Raw genomic sequence first — 24,559 nt, 5'->3', positions numbered from 1 at the left:
ACCTCCCAAGGAAGGCTATTCCACTGAGGAACTGCTCTGTCAGGAACCTCTTCCAGAGGTTTAGCTGAAAATTCTTTTGAATTAATTTTAACCCTTTGGTTCTGGTTCGACCCTCTGGGGCAACAGAAAACAACTCTGCTCCATCTTCTCCATGGCAGCCCTTCAAGTATTTGAAGATGGTTATCATATCACCTCTTAGTTGTCTTCTCCCAGGCTAAAGAAACCAAGCTCCCTCAACCTTTCTTCATACACCTTCGTCTCCAAACCTCACACCACCTTTGCAGCCCTCCTCTGGACACAATCCAGTTTCTCAACATCTTTTATCAGATGTAATGCCCAAAACTGGACACTATACTTCTTTTAATATAGCCCAACATCCTGTCTGGCTTTTTAGCTACCGAGTCACACTGCTGACTCATGTTCAGTGTATGGTTTACTAAGACACCCAAATCCTTTTCACATGTGCTGCTGCCAAGACAAGTCTCACCCATCCTATAGTGATGCATTTGATTTTTCCTACCTGAATACAGAACTTTACAGTTTTCACTATTAAAATTCATTGTAGCCCAGTTTTCCAGCCTCAACATCTTTTATCTTCTGCCGGGCCCAGCCGCTCCCCTGCAGCGTCCTGGATGCTGCTAGGGAGCTACTTGTTGAAGCTGGGGACAACATTTGCCCAACTTCACCTCTTCTCCTAGAATTGTCAGAAATAATGAACAGAGGTTCAGAAATTACATCTGCAAGCTCCTTTAGTATCCTTGGATGCAATTCATCTGGCCCAGAAGATTTGGTTTTATTTAAAGAAACTAAGTTTTTATGGACTAACCCTATAGTAGTTCTAGGCCACAACTCCCATCCCTCATCATCACATGAAATAATGTTGCTAGTTGAACACAATTCCCCTTGCAAGAGAAGAATGAGGGGAAGTAGGAATTGAGCAATTCAGCCATCACCTGTGTCACTTTCTAGTCCCCACCATGGTCCTACCACGTCCCTATTCTTTTTCTCACTCTGAATATATCTAAAGAACCCTTTCTTGTTGTTTTTAGCATTTCTTGCTAGTCTAAGCTAATACTGAGGGGCATTTCCCACGGCTTAAAAATAGCACAATGGTTGCCGATTGAAAACGCTACTAATTTGCCATAACGCACGACGTCGTCAACAATCTGCAACAATCCTGAAACCGACCCGCCAAAAGCGCTTCATTGTGGCGCTTTCAGGGGAATCCAGAAAAGTGGATTCACCCTCCGGATAGCGATACACTCCTGCAACTAATCTGCAACACTAGCGCTAAAGACCTGTGCGTTACCATTGTAGCTGGTTCTTCAAAGTCCCTCCCCCTGGATCTCTCCTCCAAACTTCCGGCGAAGCGATCGCCATTTTTTTTTCTCGGAGCGAGCGGGGATAAACGCACCGGCGAGCCTCTTTCTGTTTAGAGGCTTCCCTGGCTTCAGTCCTTCACCTTTAGTCACTAAGCACAAACCACTTAAAAGCCCGTTTGCTGAAATAAAGTCCCTTTATTTTTTACACATAAATTCAGCCGAAAATCGAGCCCGTGAGAAGGGGGGGGGAATTTTTTTTTATCACTCGAGGCAGCGTGCAAACGATCATACAATCAAACGATAGCTCACATTAGGCAGCTGGATGGGTCTCTCCGTAGCAACGAATCTACACAGATTCGTTGCTATGGGTCTGTTTTTTTTTTAAAAAACCTTCCTTAAAGGGAAAGCGGCTGTTTGGGAGCATGCTAACGGCTGCCCATTGGCTGCTTGACGGCCAGGGGCGGGACGAGCTTGGCAATAGCGCTTCCTTTCTAGCGATTTCTGCCGAGACCGGAAGCCTGTGGGAAACGCTAAAAAACGCAACTGATTCCACTACAAAGCCAGGTGTGCAAAACGACGAATTCCACTATTTTAAATGGCGATTTTTCATTCCGCAAACAATTTGCAACAAAGATCCCCGTGCGAAATGGCCCTGAGCTTTAGCTTTTTAAAGACTCTCCTTACTAGCATTGGTTATTTGTTTATATTCCTCCTTGGTTCTAAGGTCCTCCTTCCATTCCCTAAATGAGTCTTTTTAATTATTCAGTTCTTTTGAAAGCTGTTTATGGAGCCATCCCGGTTTCTTTAGGTTCTTCCCAGACCTATTTTAGACTTTAATCTAACCAATCAGGAAAAACTGGTTGAGGTAAAAATTGTGGGCCACACATTCAGGCTGGACTTCAGGAAAGCAAATTTTAACACACTTAAAGTTATGTTGGGTAGAATCCCATGTTCAGAAAAACTTAAGGAGATGCAAGTCCAAGAAGGCTGGGAGTTTCTCAAAAGTCAAATACCGAAGGCCCAATCGCAGATGTTGAGAAAAAAAGCTGGCGAGGGGTTTGGAGACCAAGTTGTATAAGGAAGGGTTGAGCCTGTTTAGCCTGGAGAGAAGACGACAAAGAGGTAATATGAATTTTTGGCTAAGCACGTGGAAGAAGTTCCTGACAGGCCAGTGGAACAGGCTTCTTCGGGAAATAGTAAATTCTCCTTCTTTGGAAGTTTTTAAGCAGAGGCTAGAGAGTCATCTGACAGACAAGTTGATTTTCTGACTTAGACAGATGGTGAGTGGGTGGGCAGGAAGGGATGGGCCAGGGTTTGCCTCTTGTGGTCCTTCCTTGCACACCCAGGGAATTGCTAATTGCCTCTGTGAGATGATAGGTGAATTTTCTCCCCGTCATGCAGGATTATGTAAATTTTTGGTGGTGGTGGGGTTATCATTTGGGCATGAAATTGGATCCACTGTGGGTAGGCAGGTAGTTGTGAATTCCTGCATTGTGCAGGGGTTGGACTAGATGACCTTGAGGACCCTTTCAAGTCTATGGTTCTAAACAGTGTAAGTCACTCTTCAAGAGAGGCAACAATTCCACACCATGTGGAATAACTAGACTTGAAACTTCTTTGTCCCTCCTTCAGCTTCCTGTCAATCTAATTGGTTTTAAATTTTGGATGAGACAAGGCAGACATCAAAGTGAATTCCCTTGGATTGATCTTGGTGTTTAAAGTAAAGTTACCAAATATAGTTCAGCTTGTTGGATAAAACCTTACACCTCATTGAGTTGGAGGATATCAACAGTCTTTTTCTGCTGCTTGCTCTCAATGTATGCATGGGTGGGTATAGCTAACCCTTTAAGATGCACGTGGTTTTTATTTATTTTATTTTTATTTATTAATTTAGATTTCTATACCGCCCATTTCTTTGCAGCTCTGGGCAGTTTACACAAAACATTATAACTTACATGAAACATTATGCAGACTATAACATCAAAACAACTTTCAATAAAACATCAAAAGATTACAAAACCACAATTATAATATAATAACAATTAACAGTAACTTTAGGAGAGTCAGGGGCAGGCGTCTGGGGGGACCAGCAGGCGTTCTGAGTCGGTTGGCCTCAAGCAAATGCGTGGTGGAAGAGCTCCCTCTTGCAGGCCCTGCGGAACTGTGGAAGTTCGGGCACAGCTCTGATCTCCTCAGGGAGCTCGTTCCACCAGGTGGGGGCCAGGACTGAGAAGGCTCTTCTCTGGGGCCAGGGATCCGCAGCCAGTTGCAGGTGGTGGAGCGTAAGACTCTTTGGGGGGTATAGGCAGGGAGGTGGTCTCTCAAGTACACTGGGCCCAAAGGTGATTACCGGAACCTTAAGCTTAATCCGGAATTCAACTGGGAGCCAGCCAAGTTGTTGGAGTACCGGCCGGATGTGGGATCTCCATGATGTTTTAGTGAGAATCCTGGCCGCAGCATTCTGCACCAGTTGAGGTTTCCGGATCAAGGATGAGGGTAGGCCTGCGTAGAGCGAGTTGCAGAAGTCCAGCCTAGAGGAATTTTAATTCCATGTTCAGGACATATTGTTACACTTACCTCCCAGATATTTTCCAGTTGTTCAAAGGTGTTGCAGACCTCTGGAAATAGTGGCTGACCCTGAAGCATCTCGACAAATATGCAGCCTGCACCCCTGAAGGGGAAATGGGGGGTATTTTCTTTATTCACCAGTGCAGTTATTAAATATATAAAGGTACATGCAGTGCTTTCAGAATCCTGTGATTTCTGCCATTACTTAGTGATGTTTATGTAGCCAGGTTGTGTAGAATATCACCCCTGTGTAGGAGGGGGGCAGCCTGTCTCCTTTGCTTTGTTTTATGGGCCTGATGTTCCTTCCTGTATTTCCGTTCCCCTCCTCTCTTTCTCACCCCTAAGCAACCCATTTGCTCTGCTCCTTTCCCCTTCTCCCTTGAAGCCAAATTTCTGATCGGAGTGTTAAGGCAGTTTGATTTCCTCCCCCCCATTTTTGCTGGATATCCGGGGGGTGGGTGGGTCAGGGGTTGGGATATGGGTGAAGACCAGTATCCTCGACCACAGTTTCAACAATGTCTTGATGATAATACTTTCTTGCTTAATAAAGAAATCTTTAACTATCAGTCAAGAGTTTGTTTTTCTGAGTAATTGAAGTTTGCCAAAACTCAGCTAACAGGTTCTGAGGCCCCTTCTATCAACATGTCTACAGAAGGAGACTTGGATACCAAAGTCCAGGGCGAGGGAGATGAGTAGGAGCCCTGCATCCAGAAGCGCGCTGAGGGGCCCAAGTCACCCCGCTAAACATCCACCCCGATCTGGAAAAAGCCAGGAGCGGAGGCAGGGCGGTATATAACTCACCAGCGAGGAAGTCACGTGGCTGCAGCTTAGGACTATGAGCCGGGCGACTGGAACGGAGTGAGTCGGCAAAGCTATCCCGACGTGGAGATGTTGCTGCGATGGGAATGCGAAAACCAGCTGGAGAATCTGGCGGGGGCAACGGCAATGCTGTTTTTGGGACCTGGCGAGTCCTCATGAAATATGCGGAAGGGGCAAACGAGGGAGAAGGGACCTCGGCCATGGCTGCAGAGGGTCAACTGCAACAGTGACAAACCCCAGGCCAGTGATAACGCTGCTGGGGGGTTCCAGGAGCTGTGGAAGCTCCACCCCCACTCTGATGGTTCAGCAGAGAAGCTGTCGTTCTTCCTGGTCCAGGTGCGAGCCTACATGGATGACTGCGGCCACCTCTTCCCTGTCAGGGTATTGCATGTGCGCTACGTCGGCACATTCCTGGAAGAAGAAACAGCCGACTGGTATGTGGGACGATGTGACCTGGACGCACCGGAGCTCCTGAGGTTTATGCAGGCCTTGTGGCTGCACTTTGAAGACCTGTTGCTAGTGGATACCTTCACTGAGCAGTTGTGCAACCTGCGGCAGGGGACTGAAATGGTCTCCCAGTACGCCACTGAGTTCCGCCAGTTGGCCCCCAAGGTCTACGGTTGGAATGAGGCCCCAAGGACCAGTTCTTTTGCAAAGGGCTGCATTCTGATTGTCTGCAGCAGTGCATGGGGCAAGCGAATCCTGCCCCCCTGCTAGGATGGGTGCGTCTCGCAGGGGAAATCACGGCTCGCTTCCGGATTGTGGAAATGGGGGAGGCTCAGGAGGCTGGAGAAACAGCGGGGAAACATGCCGATGTGGGTTGGAGAACTGAACCCTGACACCCTCCCCCTTCAGATCCAGCTGAGCGCAACTGTCACCGGGAGAACGGTCTGTGTTTGGGATGTGGAGGAGGCAGCCCCTTTCTCACTGGCTGGCCCTCGAAGAAAGAGTTGAAGCTGCCATGAGTGCTTCACCGGGGCTGAGGAAACCAGCCAGCCCCACTGGGGGTTTGAGATCCCTGCGCAAGGTGACTAGGATGCTCTGGACTCCCCTGGGGGAGTATCTGACGCCACCCTCATCCAGGGAGTCAGAAGAGGAGACAAGCAAGACCCACGAGTGGGTGGGAAATGGGGCCGACCTGCTGTGAGACAGCCCTGCCAGCCGGTCCCCTCCAGCACTGAGAGTTTGTTAAGTCCCATCCCTCCCTGTGACTCTGCCCAGTCCAGAGATGGGAGTAGGGATCCCAGTACAAGGGGTCCTGGACTGCGGTTGCACCCGGACCTTACTGAATCCTGAGATGGTCTGGGTGCTGGGCGTGGGCCTGGAGAAGCTGATATCCATGTCGATCCATATCAGTCTGGCTTCCATCCTGGCCACGTTGTGGAGATGGTGTTGGTCGCCCTATTGGATGATCTCCATCACCAGCTGGATAGAGGCGGGTCAGGCGTATTGGTTGTTTTGGACCTATCAGTGGCCTTTGACATCGTGGACCATGACTTGCTGGTCCACCGCCTTGCCGGCACAGGGGTAGGGGGCACAGCCTTGCGCTGGATACGCTCCTTTCTCCAGAACCGGATCCAGAGGGTAGCAGTGGGGGAGGAGTTCTCGCCCCCTTACAGACTCCCTTGCGGGGTCCCTCAGGGCGCTGTTCTCTCCACTACATTGTTTAACACCTTCATGCGCCCTCTGGCCCAGCTTGTGCGGAGTTTCGGGCTGGGTTGCCATCAGTACGCTGATGACATCCAGCTCTATCTCCTTATGGATGACCGCCCGGACTCCCCCCCGAAACCATTTGCCAGATGTTTGGCAGCCGTGGCTGGATGGTTGGAGCAGAGTCGCCTGAAACTCAACCCCTCCAAGACAGAGGTCCTATGGTTGAGAGGCAGAGGGCAGGATCAGGAAGTGCGCTTACCCACCTTGGCAGGAATGCAACATACCATCGCGCCCCAAGCCAGGAATTTGGGGGTTGATGCCTCCCCTGACTACAGAGGCACAGGTCAAAAGAATAGCGGGCCAGGAATTTTTCCATCTTCGCCTGGCCTGGCTACTAGCTCCCTAACTGTCCCCCGAACACTTGGCCACAGTGATCCATGTGACGGTCACCTCCAGAATAGATTACTGTAACTCGCTCTCCAGGGGCTTACCCTTGTCCTTAACCTGGAAACTTCAGCTAGTGCAGAATGCAGCTGCTAGGGTCCTCACTGGCACACCTTGGAGGGCCCACATCCAGCATGTGCTGAGGCAGCTGCACTGGTTGCCCATTGCTGCCCGGATTCAGTTCAAGGTCTTGGTTTTAACCTTCAAGGCTATACGTGGGTTGGGATCCACATACCTGCGGGACTGTCTACCACCTTATGTTCCCCGCAGGGCGCTACGCTCTGCGGGGGAAAATCTATTGGTCGTTCCTGGCCCCAGGGAAGTGTGCCTAGCCTCAATCAGGACCCGGGTGAGCTGCGGGCCCTGCGGGATTTGACATCTTTCCGCAGGGCCTGCAAAACAGAGCTCTTCCGCCAGGTCTATGGTTGAGGCTGGGACCAGCGGAGGAGATCAGCTGCCCCCTGGCCAAGGGAGGTTGTGGGCCTGTGGGAGGCTGTGGGCCATCATGCTGCCCCACACTCTCAACGCCTCTAGTTGGGATGGGGAAGTAGGTTGAGAGATTATCCACCATGTTAAGGGTTTTTAAGTCTTTTTTAATGGGGGTGTTTTAATGGGGTTTTGAGACCATGTTACCCGCCACGAGCCCATTGGGGAGTGGCGGGATACAAAATGAATGAATGAATGAATGAATGAATGAATGAATGAATGAATGAATGAATGAATGAATGAATACAGACCACATGCGTCCCACAGGGTGGCCACCTGAATTCCAGCCCCTGTTTCTGACAGAAAGGGCTGTAAAAGTGGTTGGGTTTTCAAGGCCAGAGACATTCAGAGGTGGTTTGTCCTTTCCTGCCTCCTTGTAGCAACCTTGGACCTCCTTGGTGTCCTCCCATCCAAGTCCTAACCAGGGCTGACCCTGCTTAGCTTCTAAGATCTGACAAGGTGGGGCTAGCCGGAGTTCCACCCCAAGGGGTCATCTAAGAAATGCAGGCAACGGCTGCAAGGGAGCTGCTGCCCTGCAGAGCTCTCCTGCGCCATGGTGGTCCTAATGAGATAGCCAGAAGAGAGAAGCCTTTTCTACTGCTCACCATGCCGACATCGGCACTAGCCCAAGTTGGCTCTCACCAGATATCCACCTCAGAAGAATACTCTGTGGCTCCCAGCAGCACATCCGGAGGCCGATAGCCCAAAGTCACCACTTCGGCAGAGTAGGCCTGACTGGGAATGGACTTGGCACGAGCAAGACCTGCCGGAAGACGGAAGGAAAACCTTGACCTTAAACTGCACGTGCCACTTGCATTTTATGTCGCTTTCTGTGGCCTTTGTTTATTTAAAACCATTTTTTACCTTTCCTTTCCACCCAATCAGGGTCCCCAAGGGAACAAACATTAAAACAATTAAAACAACATTTTAAATGATAAAATAATTCAGTAAAGATATATAGACAAGCAAAACCAGAGCCGCCCAAGAAGACTGGAGTAGGTTCCTATGGGAGAAAGTCATGAGCCTTCAGTGGATTGGTCCCAATAACCCAGTCCACATGGTGCTCTGTTTGCAGCATTCGGTACCAGCTATAGCTTCCGGAAGGACTGCAAGGGCAGCCCCATGAATGGGCAGTTCTGCCTCTCTTGGCCATTGGGGACCCTGAACCTTCAGGGACAAACTTTTACCATGCTTTTGTGCCTTTTCCGTTGTGAAAGCAAGTGTTAACTTCATTGCAGACAGCTGCTCAATGCGTTCACTGACAGCCAAGGTAGTGCAGCAATTAGAGAGCCACCCTACACTCTGAGAGACCCAGGTCTGAAACCCACCCGTGCCATGGATGCCCACCCTCTCAGCCTCATAGGGCTTTTGTGAAGATAAAGTGGCAGTGACCTCACTAGGGAGAAAGACAGGATCGCAACTGAGTAAATAAATAACTAACCTAAATAATAATAATAATATCTAAAATTCTAAATCCACCTTGAGCCAGAGCGATGTAGAGATCAGAGTGATGGAACAGGATTGGAGAGATCTGGGTTTGAACCCTCACTCTAGCATAAGGCTTGCTGGGTCACCTGGAGTCAGCCACATTCTCACCTCGCAGGGTTGTTGTGAGAATACGATAGGAGAACCACGTCAGGTAACCTCAGCGCTTTGGAAGAAGGCTGGAAAAAATGTCCTCAGCCGAGAGGGAAATTCTCATTTCAAGCAAACCGGTTTCAACTTGCTGCCTCTGCACTTATTTAAATTAAATTATCTGTGTATTCATTTGCAGAAAGATGGACGGACTCCAAGGATGGGCTGCAGGAGTATTCCCTCTCCTTCCCCCATTGCACATTCAGTGGGAGAAAAGCTGGCAGCTTTCCATTCATGAGAACCCAGAAGCCCAGTTGTGACTCACCAAAGTCAGCCAACTTGAGCTCTCCAAGGCAACTGAGGAGCAGGTTTGGCGGTTTCAGGTCCCGGTGAAGGATGTGGTGTTGATGGATGTGAGCCAGGCCTCTCAGAAGTTGAAACATAAAGAGCTGGGGCAGGGGGAGGGGGGAAACCGGGCTGATTAGTGACTGATAAGTTACTCCTGAGTCAGGCAAAAGCCTTCGATATGGAAGAGAGAGGGAACAGGCAGCAGGGGAGGGAGGTCCTTACCCCCCCCCTCCCCCAAATAAACGGATAGGCCAGGAAAGGAGAATAATGTCGGGATTCTTTGCACTGGAACCAGTCAAAGGCTTTTAAAGGGGAAAGTGACCCAAATGTTCATAATAACTAGAGGCTCCAGCATTTGACCGGGCACAGAGTAGCGTGTGCAGGGTTCTATGCTGCCTTTGAAGCATCTGCTTTATTTCTGGCAGAGCCTGGTTAAAGCGGAGAGACAGTGCCCCAGGACAGCAAATCTACTTGCCCATCAGACCTGAGAGAGAGAGAGAGAGAGAGAGAGAGAGAGAGAGAGAGAGAGAGAGAGATTCCTTTGTGGAAAAGGTCAGAGAGGGGGGTTGCATTCCCAAAACGTTTCCACTAGGCTCCAAGCCAGGGGTAGTTCAACTGCGGCCCTCCAGAGGTCCATGGACTACAATTCCCATGAGCCCCTGCCAGCAAACGCTGGCAGGGGCTCATGGGAATTGCAGTCCATGGACCTCTGGAGGGCCGCAGTTGGACTACCCCTGCTCCAAGCGATGTTGGTTTGCTTCTCTCCCCAAGACTCAAGTGCCCTATTTTCAATCTGAAATCCAAATATTCACCCACCCCCTCCATTCAGCTGGAGGGATCTTCCAGGGCACCATTCTTCTAGGGCATCAGCTGGGGGGGATCTTCTAAACTCCAAAACATGAATTCAGCAGGGACCACCCTCTTGACACAAATACTAATCTCTTTTTTTTTGTTCTGTTTTATTAAACAATACCCAGACCAAGAGCCTCTTGTGGCGCAGAGTGGTAAGGCAGCCGTCTGAAAGCTTTGCCCATGAGGTTGGGAGTTCGATCCCAGCAGCCGGCTCAAGGTTGACTCAGCCTTCCATCCTTCCGAGGTCGGTCAAATGAGGACCCAGCTTGCTGCTGGGGGGTAAACGGTCATGACTGGGGAAGGCACTGGCAAACCACCCCGTATTGAGTCTGCCATGAAAACGCTAGAGGGCGTCACCCCAAGGGTCAGACATGACTCGGTGCTTGCACAGGGGAGACCTTTACCTTTACCCAGACCAAATATTTGTTTGCTGACACTTGCCCAAGTTTGGCAGAATTGTTTTCTACCTGCAGGTCAAAAAGAGGATTCCCAAAGAGGAGGTTTTTAAATTCCCACCATGCCTGCCTATGCTGACCGGAGCAGGTGAGGCACTCCGTTCTCTCAGACCGCCTGGGGGACATTTTCTGCAGAAATACTCAGAAGTGAAGACCAAGATTCAAAGGGCTGCCTGTACCATTCATTCTCCTGCAGCTTTTCAGATTCCACTTCTCAAAGATGGCCCTGCCACAAATCACGACCCCCCCCCCCAAATAATACAACTGCTGCTATCATTTATGAATTAAAATGTTTATATTTACTTTTCCTAGGGTTGCCAGGTCTGTTGCACCAGCCAGTGTGGGATGGAGGTGAACTTACCAGGAGCAGGGAGAAAAGAAGCCAGAAATACATGTGATGCGCTTACATGACCTGGAAGCGACACAGGCAAGCTGGGGACATCAGGGGTGATGCTCTGGGTTGTGGGTAGAATTAGCTTCTACCGTAGTGCTATGCCCAAAAAACAGGGCATTCTCCACCGCCGGATGTCACCAATGTGCCTGTCGCTTCTAGGTGACATAGGAACATTCTTTTATTTATGACTTCTTGCCCTTTTCTTGGGGGGGGGGGAGGTCATTCCATGGGGGGGTGTCTAGCTTTTCTTCATGGTTCAAGGTGGCTTACATCTTGGGATAGCACTGCTAGTTTGTTTTAATGGCTGCTCTTTGAACAGAAATTCAAACCCTGGTTTCCTCAATGCAACCTTCTATACACTGCAACATTCTCCCTCCAAGTAACCTAATCTTGGTATTTCAAGAAGCATTTGGCTTTCTCAGAACTCACTGTGGCATTATGAAGATGAATTCCCCCTGGATGACAGGACATGTACTGTGCCAAGTCTGTGTCCTAAAACAGAGTAGAAGAGAAAAAGAAAGACAGGAAATCTGGTCTTCTGAGAGCTTTTCCACAGAAGCTTCAACCGCATTTTAGAAAGAGGCTAACATGGCTGCCTTCTGAGGCTATTTCAGAACTTGCATGGGATTCCCACAAGTCCATTTTTAATTTTAATAGTACAGTATTCTGTCTGCTTACAAAGGGTAGAGTCAAACACCAAACCATGCTGCCTTTTTCCTTTGAAGAGTAAAAATGCCTAACCCTAGCCCTGCCCTCCCTCACAGGGTGTCTGTTGTGGGGAGAGGAAAGGGAAGGGGATTGGAAACCGCTTTGAGCCTCCTTCGGGTAGAGAAAAGCGGCATCTAAGAACCAACTCTTCTTCTTCTTCTTCTGTTCTAACTAAGCAGGAATCTCAGGGCTCTCTCAGCCTCACCCACCTCACAGGGGGAAAGGAAAGGGAAGCCATTTTGGGACTCCTTTGCAGTTGCTGATGTATTTCATTTTGCTATAGTTTGGCTCCCCCAGTTTTTATTTTGAAAAGCTCAAAGGAAAAATAGCAGAGAAATGTCGGGAAAATGATAAAGGAAGTGTGGGTAAAAATTAATTTGAAACCAATGCAGAAAAGTTCCATGTTTCCACAGGCTACTGGCTTATGCTGTGCTATTTTCGAAAAATAAGAGGCAAACAGCACTAAGGGAGGCTTCTAAGACAACAGGAGTCACATCAAGTGCTTCTTCTGCTGTCAGCCTCCCATCTTCCTGGCGGTTCAAGAGTTATTTGGGCTGTGGGACATGGTGGTGTTTCCAATGGAACCGTTCATTTCTTCTTACTCTAAGCACACTGGTGGACCGAAGGGTTTGCAGCACCTTTTTGTGGCATGTTGGTTGTTCCTAATAAAAGGCACTGTGTGACTTTTTATTCTTGTTTTGGGGACAGATCCAGGCCCAGGTGGGGTCACAGCACATTCCAGAACCTTTATGAAACTTCTTAATTAGTTTTCTCACTTTTTCTTGAATGTTTAAACTTTTTCCCTATTATTTTCTACCTCGTGCCATTGTTAATAGGCTTTCATTGATTCAATTAGTATCTTTTTGGATTATTTCTTTTATTTAATCCTGTGGGGGAGAGTTAAACTCCCCACCCCACCCCCTTGTGCATGGCCTTGTTTGGGGATATTACAACATAAAAGGTAAAGGTAAAGGTATCCCCTGTGCAAGCACTGAGTCATGTCTGACCCTTGGGGTGACGCCCTCTAGCGTTTTCATGGCAGACTCAATACGGGGTGGTTTGCCAGTGCCTTCCCCAGTCATTACCATTTACCCCCCAGCAAGCAAGCTGGGTACTCATTTTACCGACCTCGGAAGGATGGAAGGCTGAGTCAACCTTGAGCCGGCTGCTGGGATTGAACTCCCAGCCTCATGGGCAAAGCTTTCAGACGGCTGCCTTACCACTCTGCTCCACAAGAGGCTCTTATTACAACATAGGTCAGCGTTTTTCCCCAGCTTCCCCTCACTCTGCACTATGCAGCCACCGGGCACTTCAATTTTAAAGGAAAATAAGATATTTAAAATTCTTGGCATCTTGGTTTTCATAAGGGAAGGTTGCCGAGGCCCTGCCTCCTTTATTCCAGCTGAGGGAAGCATCTCTGAATTGGTCAGTTTTCCCCAGAGGAAGCAAAAGCAGATTGGGAAGAGGGTGTGGTTCAGCAGGAGAAAAGGGAGGCTAAATGGTTTGATTGCTTGCCCAGAGAACAGGCTACCTTTCCAGCAAGGTGGCCTCTCCTTCAGGGGCTGGCTGTTCCAGTTAAATCACAATGCCCACATTCTCTTTTTAATTTTTTAAAAGATTTGGTTAAAAGGGTCGCAGAACAACACAGAATGTGCCATTCTTGCCCCTGGGAATTACAGTATTTATCCCAGCAGTGATTAGCTAGGAGTTATTATTAACAAGGATGCTGTCAGAACTCCCCAGAGAGCAGCAAGAGGAAAGGAACATGTCAACAACTCATTTCTGTGACAGCCCTGGGAAAAGACTGTTGCCACCAAAGTTGGGAAATACCTGGAGATTCTGGGGTGGAGCCAGTGGAGGGCAGGGGGTGGAAAGAGTTTCAGCAGGGTATAAGACTATAGAGTCCACCTTCCAAAGCAGTCATTTTTCTCCAGGTGAACTGATCTCTGTCACCTGGAGATCATTTGTGATCTCAGAATATCTCCAGACATCATCTAGAGATTGGCAAGCCCAGCTGCCACCCGAGCCACAGCTCTTACGAACCTGTGTTGGCAGACAGATCTGTGGGAGCATTTCTGCACATTAGTAAAAATAGTGTTATGTAGAAGAAGAAGAGTTGGTTCTTATATGTCGCTTTTCCCTACCCGAAGGAGGCTCAAAGTGGCTGCATGTGGAGAAAATGGGGGGATCAGCCCCTTCTCTACATTGGAGTCTGTTGCTCTTAACCACTACATCACACTGGAAAACAGACACCCTGTGAGGTGGGTGAAGCTGAGAGAGCGCTGATATCAGTGCCCGGTCAGAACAGTTTTATCAGGGCCGTGGCGAGCCCAAGGTCACCCAGCTGGTTGCATGTGGGGGAGCGTGGAATCGAACGCGGCATGCCAGATTAGAAGTCCACACTCCTAACCACTACACCAAACCGGCTCTGAATGGCAGCTGAATGGCGTACTGGTAAATATTATCACACCTCCAAGCCCCTCCTCACCTTTTTTCTGTCTTGCTCCAGTCTGCCGCCTTTTCATGCTTCTCACCCTCCACAAGTGCTGCTGGAAATGGCGGAAGAGAGCAACGTGCTTTATACACAACTCTCTTCCTCCTGTCAATCAATCCAGGCAGCCAATCCCCTTTCTCCTTGTTTTATAGGTCCCACAATGCCTGCTAATTTTTTAAAAAATTCATAGTTCTCCGTTTAAAGGGATACGCATATAACTTTTAAAAATTAATCTCGTTCCTGATTTGGGGGGGTGGCATGCTTTGTGTTACAATTTCTGGCATTGCCTGCACGCTTGTCTGCGTATTCATTGCTCCAAGAAGTCAGCCATTTTTAAAAAGACATCCCCACGCCCAGGAACAAGAGGGTGGTGGGGCGAGGGCAGGACGAGGCAGGCACCTTTAGCGCGTTTGAGCCTCCACACCTTCCCTCGCTCTCCCTTAGCTAGTGCTAAATAGATGGAGAATCCACTTTATGCCATTCCCCAATTAGCGCTTTAAAATGGAGGATGTTGCCAGCCGGTTACTGCCCAGACGCTGCATGTTGGTGACGTCATATGGAGGGGCCAGAATATAACGACTACATAAGGTAAGCATTTCACTACATTTAACGGGTGCGGAAAGGCCCTGGGTATTTGACAATTTTCTGTTGCTTTTTTTTTTTAACCTTATAAGCCCTTTCAGTGCACACTGAGGGAAGAAGTGCCCTGAAAGCCCCCAGATAAACCAAGGTGCTGAAATGTAGAGGTGGCTGTGAGGAGGGATTTTGGCTGATAGCTTTTCTTGTTTGCCTTTGTGAAAAGTAACTTTACAGCCAGATGATAAGGCCATTCTCCTGCTGGATGCAAAAGGAAGTGACTTTTTCCTGAGGAGTGTTAGTAGACAGCAAAGGTACAGTCGCCAACTCTGGGCTGGGAGATTTCTGGAGATTTGGGGTGGAGCCGAGGAGGAAAAGAAGGGGAGGGACTTGAGCCACATATATAATGCCTAGAGCCCACCAGTCAAAGCAGCCATTTTCTCCATGGGCTGATCTTTGCTGTCTAGTGATCAGCTTTAATTCCTGATCTCCAGGCCCTACCTGTAGGTTGGCAACCCTAACAGGAATGGAGAAAACAAGCAAGAGGTGATGTATTCATTCCTTATCTAGCCAATAGAGTAATAGAGACTTCATAACATTACAAAAATATAGATGGTACCCTCCTTGGCTCACAAATGTTCATGAAGATTAGACGGCAACTCACCATATACTCAAAAACCAAAGTCAGGGTCTCCTTTGTCTGGATGATATCGTGTAGCAGCACAATATTGGCGTGTTTTAGGCCCTTGAGGACGGAAGCTAAAGATACACAGCAAAAAGAGGAGTCAGGTCAAGAACGGTGAAAGGAAGCAGTTTAAGGCCATGGATTCTGAGGCGATGTTGGGCCAGCCTCCTTGGATTCAACAACCTGGGATTAACAGCCTGGAATTTGGAGCTGAGGCAGTAGCGTGACAAGATTTGTGTTCTTCCCAAGAGAAGTGACAGGGAAGTTTAAATTATGAGTGTGCCCCCCCCCCCTAGACTTGGTCTCCTTTTCTTATTGGTGTTACAAAGTGCAGGTCATGCCTTTGGAGAGAGTGAATAGCTGCCTGATAGATTCTAGGACAGGCCAAAGATCAGTACGGGATGCCGGCATGAAAGGAAACCTCAACAGGCTAACTCTAATTTATATTAGAATCAAATCCCATTTCTAAACTTATTGTCCTGGTAGAGTCTCTGTTTCACCCAGGACCACTCTGAAATGCAATGAGGGGCAGGGAGACACAATGAGCATTTAAGTCTGGAGGCTGGCCTGATAGGCAGGCAGGCAGGCAGTTGTTACACACACACACACACCCTCTTACGACTTTCACCTTAGTGTGGGAAAAGATTAGTGTGGCTCACTGGGACCTTGAGGAAGACCACAGCACTAGTCCTAGTAATAAATTAAGCAAGCCGTTTCTGGATATTACATGTGTTTGTGCCTGACGGGAATAATACTTAAATAAATAAATAGGAGGCATCAAGAGAACTTCAGACATGATATCCAGCCCTGTGACTTCTCTTAGTGACCAAAAAAGAGCAGAGGGGAGGAGGAGGAAAAAGCATCCTCTGAGGTTGACAACTTCAGATTGGAAAACCCCTAGAAATCTGGGGGTGGAGCCTGGGGAGGGCAGGGCTGCGGAAGGACCAAAGTGAGGTAGAATGCTATAGAGTTCCCCCTCCAAGCACCCATTTTCTCCCAGGGATCTGATCTCTGTTATCTAGAGATCAGCTGGGATTCTGAGAGATCCCCCACATGGAGGTTGGAAACCACAGACTTCCCTTCAAATCAGCAAAAAGTGAAAGGCACAAATATGTCCATGTGATATAGTAAAAAAATGCAAACAGTAAGATAAAAGAATTCAAGGAATAACAGTCTTTCATCTTACTAGCTGCATTTTCTACTATATCACATTTATTCAGGGTTAGACCTCTGAGGAAGACATGTTAGGTCTATCATTGTAGGCCTAGCATTGTATAGAGTCCCATTTTGTGGTTTCAAGGATTAATCTGTGGGCTCTGTCGGTGTTTTTAACTTTTAAATTGTGTAAGTTGTGCACAATTAATGTTCATTTAATTTGTATGTTTACATAACCTTTTGGTTCCTAATTGCTGGCTGGTTAGGTTTGTTGTTTTTTCTAACACTATCCCCCCTTTTTAAGAGCCTCTTGTGGCGCAGAGTGGTAAGGCAGCCGTCTGAAAGCTTTGCCCATGAGGTTGGGAGTTCAATCCCAGCAGCCGGCTCAAGGTTGACTCAGCCTTCCATCCTTCCGAGGTCGGTAAAATGAGTACCCAGCTTGCTGCTGGGGGGTAAACGGTAATGACTGGGGAAGGCACTGGCAAACCACCCCGTATTGAGTCTGCCATGAAAACGCTGGAGGGCGTCACCCCAAGGGTCAGACATGACTCGGTGCTTGCACAGGGGATACCTTTACCTTTACCTATCCCCTTTTTGGTTTTTGTGTGCACCTTAAAGATTAACAGAATTTGTAGTAGGCTGTGAGCTTATCAGTTAGGCCTTTAGACATATAACTCTGTATCACCAGGTCACTAACTGGAGATTTGCAGGCATACCTCTAGACTTCTGGTGAATTCGTAAGGCTAGAATCCCTAAGAAGACCTATATTACTCTAAAATGCCTACATTTAAGATACAGCAAATATGGTTTACACAGAATACAATTTCCGCTTTGATTTTGGGCAATTCTAATTTTCCCTCTGCACCAAGCAGGATTGATCCGGAGTCACCCTACCATTTCTTCGCAATATCCAGGAGTGCTTTTATTCCTCGATATTGGAAGATTCAGGTTGAGAAAGCATCAGGTTGAAAAAGCATGAGAAAGCACTCCCTCCATGGTAAAGTGCTGATTGGCCAAACCTGCCAAGCCAACCAAGGCTGTTAGCTTTCCTTAAAGTGGAAGCCCTAATTTTCTTTTTGTAGAAACTACAGAAGTCCTCACTTCTGTGGACAGAGATTTGCCTTGTGGTTTTTTTTTCTCCCTTCTCTGTTGTCTTCAATGCCCCCCACCACTCAAGAAAAGAGAAGAAAGAAATAAATAGGCCCTGTCTGGGCTTGGCTCCCCCCCTCCCCTTCTGAGCTTTCCCAATCAAGTGCAGAACATTTTTCTGTTTCAATGGGGAGGAGGGGAAAGAGGAAGACCGAGTTCAAATCGATCTGAATTCAGCAGAATCCACGCTGGAAAAAAACAAAGTAAGTGCAGAATCAGCCCTAGAGGCTTGATCCTACACAAAATTGTGAGTACTACATTAGAGCAGTAAACTGTTTATTCCATGATTTTAGAAAGTTTATTATCAAAACATTGTTTTTAATCTGTTATTCAGCTAACAGGAAATTTGTTGGAAGATGACAGAAAAAGGAAAGGTCGAAATGGGGAGTTACTGGAGACCCATCTTATCCAGCCACTGCATTATTTATCAACTATGCATAAGACCTGGACATATAATAACTGGTTATGCACTTGTTGGCTATTATGCCATTTGTTAACTCTGAATAAAATCTGGAGATGTGTGAAATGCTGCCTGTTCAATTTGCATTAGTTTGAATAACAGACATTCTTGCAGATGTTATAACATTGCATTAAAGAATGTTATTTTCTTATTAGGGATGGCTTTTTGTTATATAAGGCAATTTAATCCTTTCTTTGATGTATATATCAATAAAAAATGTTGACATGTAGGTAACTACCACTGTATTACTGTATCTCACAGAGCTTTGTCTTCTTGTTCCTGTTTGCCACATTTGCCTTTGTGACTTCCATTTATTATCCACCTGGAGCTTGCCCAGCCTGCCTAGCATTAAGACTGATTGGTAAAAGGAGGCCCTGGCACAGATTAAGCCCTGGATTCATTTTGCGCTTCTTACCTTCTCTTATAGTTGTAAAAGGAATTCCTTCCTCAGCTCTCAGTCGGATGACTTTCAAAGCAACCAGCTGGCCATATATCCTAATGGGACAGAAGACAAGAGGATGCACCACTCCGCTCCCTGCACCCGTGATCCAAAGTACTCTCAGAGCCTCAATCCGTTTGCTTCATTAGCACCCTGCCTTTCCCCCCAAAGTAGCTGACGTCATTCACCCCTCCTTTTCATCCTCCCTCTGCCTGTCAGGCAGGTGATGCTGAGAGGTATGACTGACCCAAGGTCACCAGGTGTGCCAGCTTCCCTGGCAGAGTGGGTCTTCCACATATTAGCTAGCCATTCTAACCACTATCTCATGCTGGCTCTCCTTTGCAACCTGTGAATTAGGTAAAGGTAAAGGTAGCCCCTGTGCAAGCACCGAGTCATGTCTGACCCTTGGGGTGACGCCCTCCAGCGTTTTCATAGCAGACTCAATACGGGGTGGTTTGCCAGTGCCTTCCCCAGTCATTACCGTTTACCCCCCAGCAAGCTGGGTACTCATTTTACCGACCTCGTAAGGATGGAAGGCTGAGTCAACCTTGAGCCGGCTGCTGGGATCGAACTCCCAGCCTCATGGGCAGAGCTTTCAGACGGCTGTGTGAATTAGCTTTCAATTAATTGTGGCAATCACTTTGTGATCCATTGTGATCATCACGAACCCAACTAGTACAATAATTTCCGAGACAAGAACACTCACCTACTGATCCCCTTGTAGACTGTAGAGTAAGAACCTTCATTCAGCTTCTCAAGGCTCAGGTAGGAAGCAGCATTTCCAAACGGGAGAGCCCTTCTTTGCTAACCAGAGGAAGACAAAAGAAACAGACACTTGTCACTGGATCATTTGGGGCTTGCATAACAGTAACTTTTGAAGTTAAACGAAACACTTCATCAAGAAAAGTGAAGAAGCAGATAACAGACTAAAAGACATTGAGCCACTCGTTGGTTTGTTTATCAAACAACATCAAGAGAAGAATTCAGTACTTCCTGCAACTGCCCAGCCACACCCCTCTTTGCTCATTCTGTCCTGTTCTTTCTCCTGCTGGAGTTCCACATGCCAGCCTGTCCTCTCTGTACTATGGCTATGGTTGCCAACCTCCAGGTGGGGCCTGGAGAGCTTCCAAAATTACAACTGATCACAAGGAAACTAATGGCTGTTTTAGAGGGTGGATCTTATGGCGTCACACCCTAGTGAGGTCCCTCCCTTCCCCAGATCTCACGATCCCCAGGCTCCACTCCCAAATCTCCAGGAGTTTCCCAGCACAGACTTAGCAACCCTAATCACCGCCTGCGTCTTGGGGAGTGTCAGAAGGAAGCAGACGTCCAACAGTGCTATTAGACACAAAGAATAGAAAGTGGAACACTTTTGTCTGGGACAGGGATGCTCTTAATGCTTGGAGGGCAACAAAGGGAAGGCTTCTGGAGTTCAGGCTCTGCTGTTGGACCTCCTGATGGCCCCTGGGAGCCGTTCCGCACTCGTCCAAAATAGCACAATGGTTACAAATTGAAATCGCTACAGTTTTGCCATTATGCACAACGTCGTTGACAATCTGCAACACTCCTGAAACCGATCCGCAAAAAGCGCTTCGTTGTAGCGCTTTCAGGGAAATCCCAAAAAGTGGATTCACCCTCCGGAAAGCGCTACACTCCTGCAACCAATCTGCAACACTAGTGGGAAAGTTCTGTGCGTTACCATTGTTGCGGTTTCTGCAAAGTCCCTCCCCCTGGCTCTCTCCTCTGACCTTCCGGCGAAGCGATCGCCATTTTTTTTTCTCCGAGCGAGCGGAGATCAACGCTCCGGTGAGCCTTCGTTTACCCAGCAGGGCTCCCCCGGCTGCAGTCCCTCTGTTTAAAGTCACCAAGCACAAGCAACACAGAGGCCCGTTTGCTGGTTTATTTTTCACACTGTTTTTGGCCGAAAATGGCGCCCGTGGAGGGGGGTTATTTTTTTTTCACTGGGGGGAGTGTAGCAACGATGAAACGGCAGCTCAAACACCACTTGCTAGCTGGATGGGTCTCTCTGTTGCAACAAATCAACGCAGATTCGTTGCAACATGTGTTTTTCTTTTTTTTAAACCTTCCTTAAAGGGAAAGGGGCTGTTTGGGAGCATGATAACGGCCGCCCATTGGCTGCTTGACGGCCAGGGGCGGGACACAGCTTAGCAATAGCGCTTCCTGGCTAGCAATTTTTGCAGAGACCACTACAAAGGCAGGTATGCATAATGACGAATTCCACTATTTACAATAGCTATTTTTCGTTCCGCAAACAATTTGCAACATGGATCCCGGTGCGGAATGGATCTGGGTTCTGACCACTGTATGACAGCGGGTTGGACTGGATGAGCCGTTGACCTGATCTAACATGGCTTCTCTTAGGTACTTAGGAAGGATAGATGCCACACTGCTATGCTAATTATCTTCCCTGGAGTGCCAAACATCTCCCTGTCCCTGCCCTGCCACACTGCAGGTATTAGCTTCACTGCTTGGCAGTGGCTGCCCAGAGGCCTACAAGCTTGTTAGCTCTTATATCCCTCATGGAAGTAAAATCATAACGTTACAATTTCTCAGTACTGAATGTCATCTTGTTATTTGGAGGATTTTTGGCTATTTTTCCACAGTACCGTACTGCTGTTTCGGCACTCATGGTGGTTGAATGCTATTATTATTATTATTATTATTATTATTATTATTATTTAATTTTTAGACCTAATTTTTAGGCTATGATTCATGTAATCTAGTTCTAGTCCAAGCCTTTGGGAATGGGCACACATTCAGATTCAGAAATGTGGGTCGGAAGAATTCTCGGGCTGTGATACTCTGTGTGGCTCTGTTAACTGCCAGGGAGAAAAGGTAACCAGGTTTAGGTCAATTATGTCCAGCATCAGAGTCCCTTGCCAGATACAGGCTTCAGTCTATTAACTGCTTCAGGTTTTCTACAGCCTCCCTGGGATCCGCTGGAAGTGCAAGATAGACCTGTTGCCAACAAATTAGTGAAAATGCAGTCCAAAATCTCTCATTTATTTAAGAATTTCGTGGGCATGACAATACTGGCAACTCTTTCTCCTATAGATCGCTATATATTAAATGCTGTTAACATTCTCTGCAGTACTCAGTTCTACGTCTCCAGTGTCAGGCCCAGGTAATAATTCTAACGTAAGGATCCCAAGAGAGCAACACAGATTCCACATCGGGGTGGAGTATCACATACCTCCCCAAGAGACTCTTTTTCCGTAGGCCGAACCGGGTCTTGCAGCGATGAGTCTTCCATCTCTTTGCAGCAAGGACTGCAAGCCTTTCTACAGAGAACTTCTCCCATGTTAGCCTATCCTCTGACGACCGGATCCTTTCTCTCCCTATAATGACTGTTTCCTCAGAGTTTGCCAGAAACTAGAAATGCAATGTGTGTGACTGGCATGAGGTCTCTGTCCCATGACTCAAGAATAGTTTTTCTCCACATTCCTGTCTTTCCAACCCACCCAAATACAGAAAGAAGCTTATTATGAAGCACATATTAAGTTCCTTCAGAGTTCTAGGTCAGCAATCCCCAACCTGGTCACATGGCACCAAAGAAACCACTGATAATTTCCCCCATCATCTGCTTGTCACCTTGGTTCCTGATCTCTCATAATCCCTTTCCCATTCCTTTTTTCACTTGGCCCTCATTCTTATTCACACTTCCTCTTTTGTCATCTTTCATGTTTCTACCTTCCACTTCCCCTCATATCACTGTCCTTCATTCCTAATGCCAGCTCTTTTAGGTGTGCTAAACATGATAGGAAGACAGATTGTGCTGTTGTAACAGGACTGGGGTCAACAAGCTTATGAGTCTGTTTGCTGCTCAAATGAGGGTTGCCAACATCAAGTTCAAAAGTACCTGGAGATTTGAGGGTGGGAATGAGGCTTCAGGAATGGGCAGAATCTCAGAAGAGTATAATAGCATTCAGTCCACCTTCAAAGCAGCCATTTTCTCCAGCGGAACTGAAACAAATGTTTTATATAAATACAAATTATATAAATAAGCAATTTATGTAATTCAGAGATTTGTGGTAATCCCTGGAGACCTCCAGCCCCCATTAGAGACTGGCATCCTTAACTCAAGCTGATATTTTGCCATTCACTGCGCTATATTGTTTTCCCTTGTACACAAAACATATGGAATGCAAACATATGAAATGTTTTTGATCCTAATGCCTCAAATCCAGGGAGATGCAATAACAATTCTTCAGATTATCACAAGCCTGCCATGATTCTCACTTCACAAAATAATGAGGAACAATAATGCTCAGTCATAGGTGTCAGCAAAGATACTGTAAAAATATTGCCCCTAAACAGGTTTACTGATCCATTGAAGTCAATGAAGACTGCAATTGCACTTAGGGCTTCACTGTTTGCTGACAGAAAAATATGACTGACAACCAAAGAACTCCCAGGCTTTCTGCATCACAACTTTAAATCGGCTTAAAACTATTCTCTCCCACTGGGCAGCTATAGAAACTGTAGCTGGGGAGGTGGAGGTGCTAGCATTGAGATGTTTCTGCATTAGGGATCTCATGCTGCATCACAGAATCCCTTTTTGGGGGGGGGGGTTATATGGGAGGCAGGCGGGAAAATTAGAGTGCCTTGAAACTGGGTTTTGTACTGAAGCCCAAGCCCCAGGTAGAAGGAAAACACCGGGTAAGCGGCCGTGGGCAAACTTGAGTCTGCCTATTCTGCACAGAATAGATAATGCACTTTAGAAGTAGATTATCTTGTTCTGCACTTAGGAAAATCCAGCTGCCAAAGCACACTAAAAATGCATGATCCTGTGTGTGCGGAATGGGCTCAGAAACGCCTTAAGCAGCAACAAAACTGCCCAGGGCAAAGGAGACTTTCCCAGCCGAAACTCCTTCTTTAGGTCAGGCTTGACGGCTACTCTTTATTCTCCAGCAGAGAGGCCTAAAAGACATGTTGGCCGGTCTTTGTGCCCCACAGCAGCAAGCTGGGCAAGAAACTGTCTAAAGCGGGGGGGGGGGGGGTCCCACTGCGGCCCTCCAGAGGTCCATGGACTACAATTCCCATGAGCCCCTGCCAGCGGGTGAGGGGCGGCGCTGCCACCTCCAGGTCGGGAGACCCCTTTTCCCGCCACTTTCAGGACGCCGCGCCTGAGCGCTCCTCGCGGGAGTTTGTCCCACTGGAGGACCCGTCTGCGCGCGCAGCTCCCCTCCCCTCCCTCCTGTTTACGCGGAGGCTCCGCCCACTCCGGTCCACAGGCACCGCCTCTGCTGGCGAATCAGCTGATCGGAGCGGCCCGAGCAGCCGGCGGAGAAGGGGGGCGCGAGGCGGCAGGTAAAGGGGGCGGGGGAGAGAGGGGGGGGGGGACGGCAGTCACGTGCTTCCGCCCTGGAACAGCCCCCCCCCGCGTGGCGTCATCGCCTCGGCTCCTCCGCGTGGCCGCCCAGGTGTGCTCGGGGGGGGGGCAGGGGGTGAGCCCGGGACGCAGAGGCTTAGGCCCTCCACAGGTCCGTGGACTACAATTCCCATGAGCCCCTGCCAGCCTTCGCTGGCAGGGGCTCATGGGAATTGTAGTCCACGGACCTCTGGAGGGCCGCTGTTTGCCTACCCCTGGCTCTGCAGCAGCATGAGATTGCACGCGTGCTTGGATGCCCCGAGAGAGAGACGGAGGGATTGGCAGCCGCCTTGCCCCGTTTTCTTTTCTCTTGCTTTCTTTTGGGCAGGGCGCCTGTCCGGGGAGGGTCTCGCCCTTCGAAAGCGGGTGGGCCCCGCCAGCAGCCTGCACGCCAGGAGGGAGAGGCTGCACCTGGCGGCGAACAGGAGCCCACCTTGGGCCGCCCCAGGGGTGCTCCCAGAGGTAGCCGGGCTTGGAGACCTGTGAGATTTCCGGGGCATAAGTAGTACATACTGCTTTTGCATCCTGCCCTTGCTGTGGCGGGCAGGGCGGGTAACAGCCCAACAGGATGGCACATAGACGGCT

The 24,559-nt window shown here is 48.3% G+C and overlaps 2 protein-coding genes across 6 annotated transcripts in view; one reads left to right on the top strand and one right to left on the bottom strand.

Moving 5' to 3' along the window:
* Window positions 1-24,559, bottom strand: part of CDK15 (cyclin dependent kinase 15) — a 68,951-nt gene that overhangs the window by 41,314 nt on the left and 3,078 nt on the right. The window contains exons 2-8 of the mRNA XM_077324189.1: window positions 19,289-19,386; window positions 18,559-18,638; window positions 15,359-15,453; window positions 11,346-11,408; window positions 9,193-9,316; window positions 7,935-8,055; window positions 3,900-3,993 (exon numbers count right to left, since the gene is read on the bottom strand). Coding sequence (XP_077180304.1) covers window positions 3,900-3,993; window positions 7,935-8,055; window positions 9,193-9,316; window positions 11,346-11,408; window positions 15,359-15,453; window positions 18,559-18,638; window positions 19,289-19,386 — 675 coding nt within the window. The remainder of the gene's footprint in view (window positions 1-3,899; window positions 3,994-7,934; window positions 8,056-9,192; window positions 9,317-11,345; window positions 11,409-15,358; window positions 15,454-18,558; window positions 18,639-19,288; window positions 19,387-24,559) is intronic.
* ALS2 (alsin Rho guanine nucleotide exchange factor ALS2) overlaps window positions 23,809-24,559 on the top strand; it is a 71,030-nt gene continuing 70,279 nt past the window's right edge. For 4 of the 5 annotated variants that reach the window (XR_013227958.1, XM_077319162.1, XM_077319163.1 and 1 more), the window contains exon 1: window positions 23,809-23,913. The gene's annotated coding sequence lies outside the window, so the exon portion shown is untranslated. Of the gene's footprint in view, window positions 23,914-24,005; window positions 24,027-24,559 lie in introns of those variants that run through there. The other variant, XM_077319161.1, reaches the window with a different exon arrangement.

The sequence above is a fragment of the Paroedura picta genome, chromosome 2 (genome assembly GCF_049243985.1).
Source record: "Paroedura picta isolate Pp20150507F chromosome 2, Ppicta_v3.0, whole genome shotgun sequence".
NCBI classification, from domain to species: domain Eukaryota; kingdom Metazoa; phylum Chordata; class Lepidosauria; order Squamata; family Gekkonidae; genus Paroedura; species Paroedura picta.
Note: the sequence above shows the minus strand (reverse complement) of the source record. Positions and strands in the feature narration are given on the sequence as shown.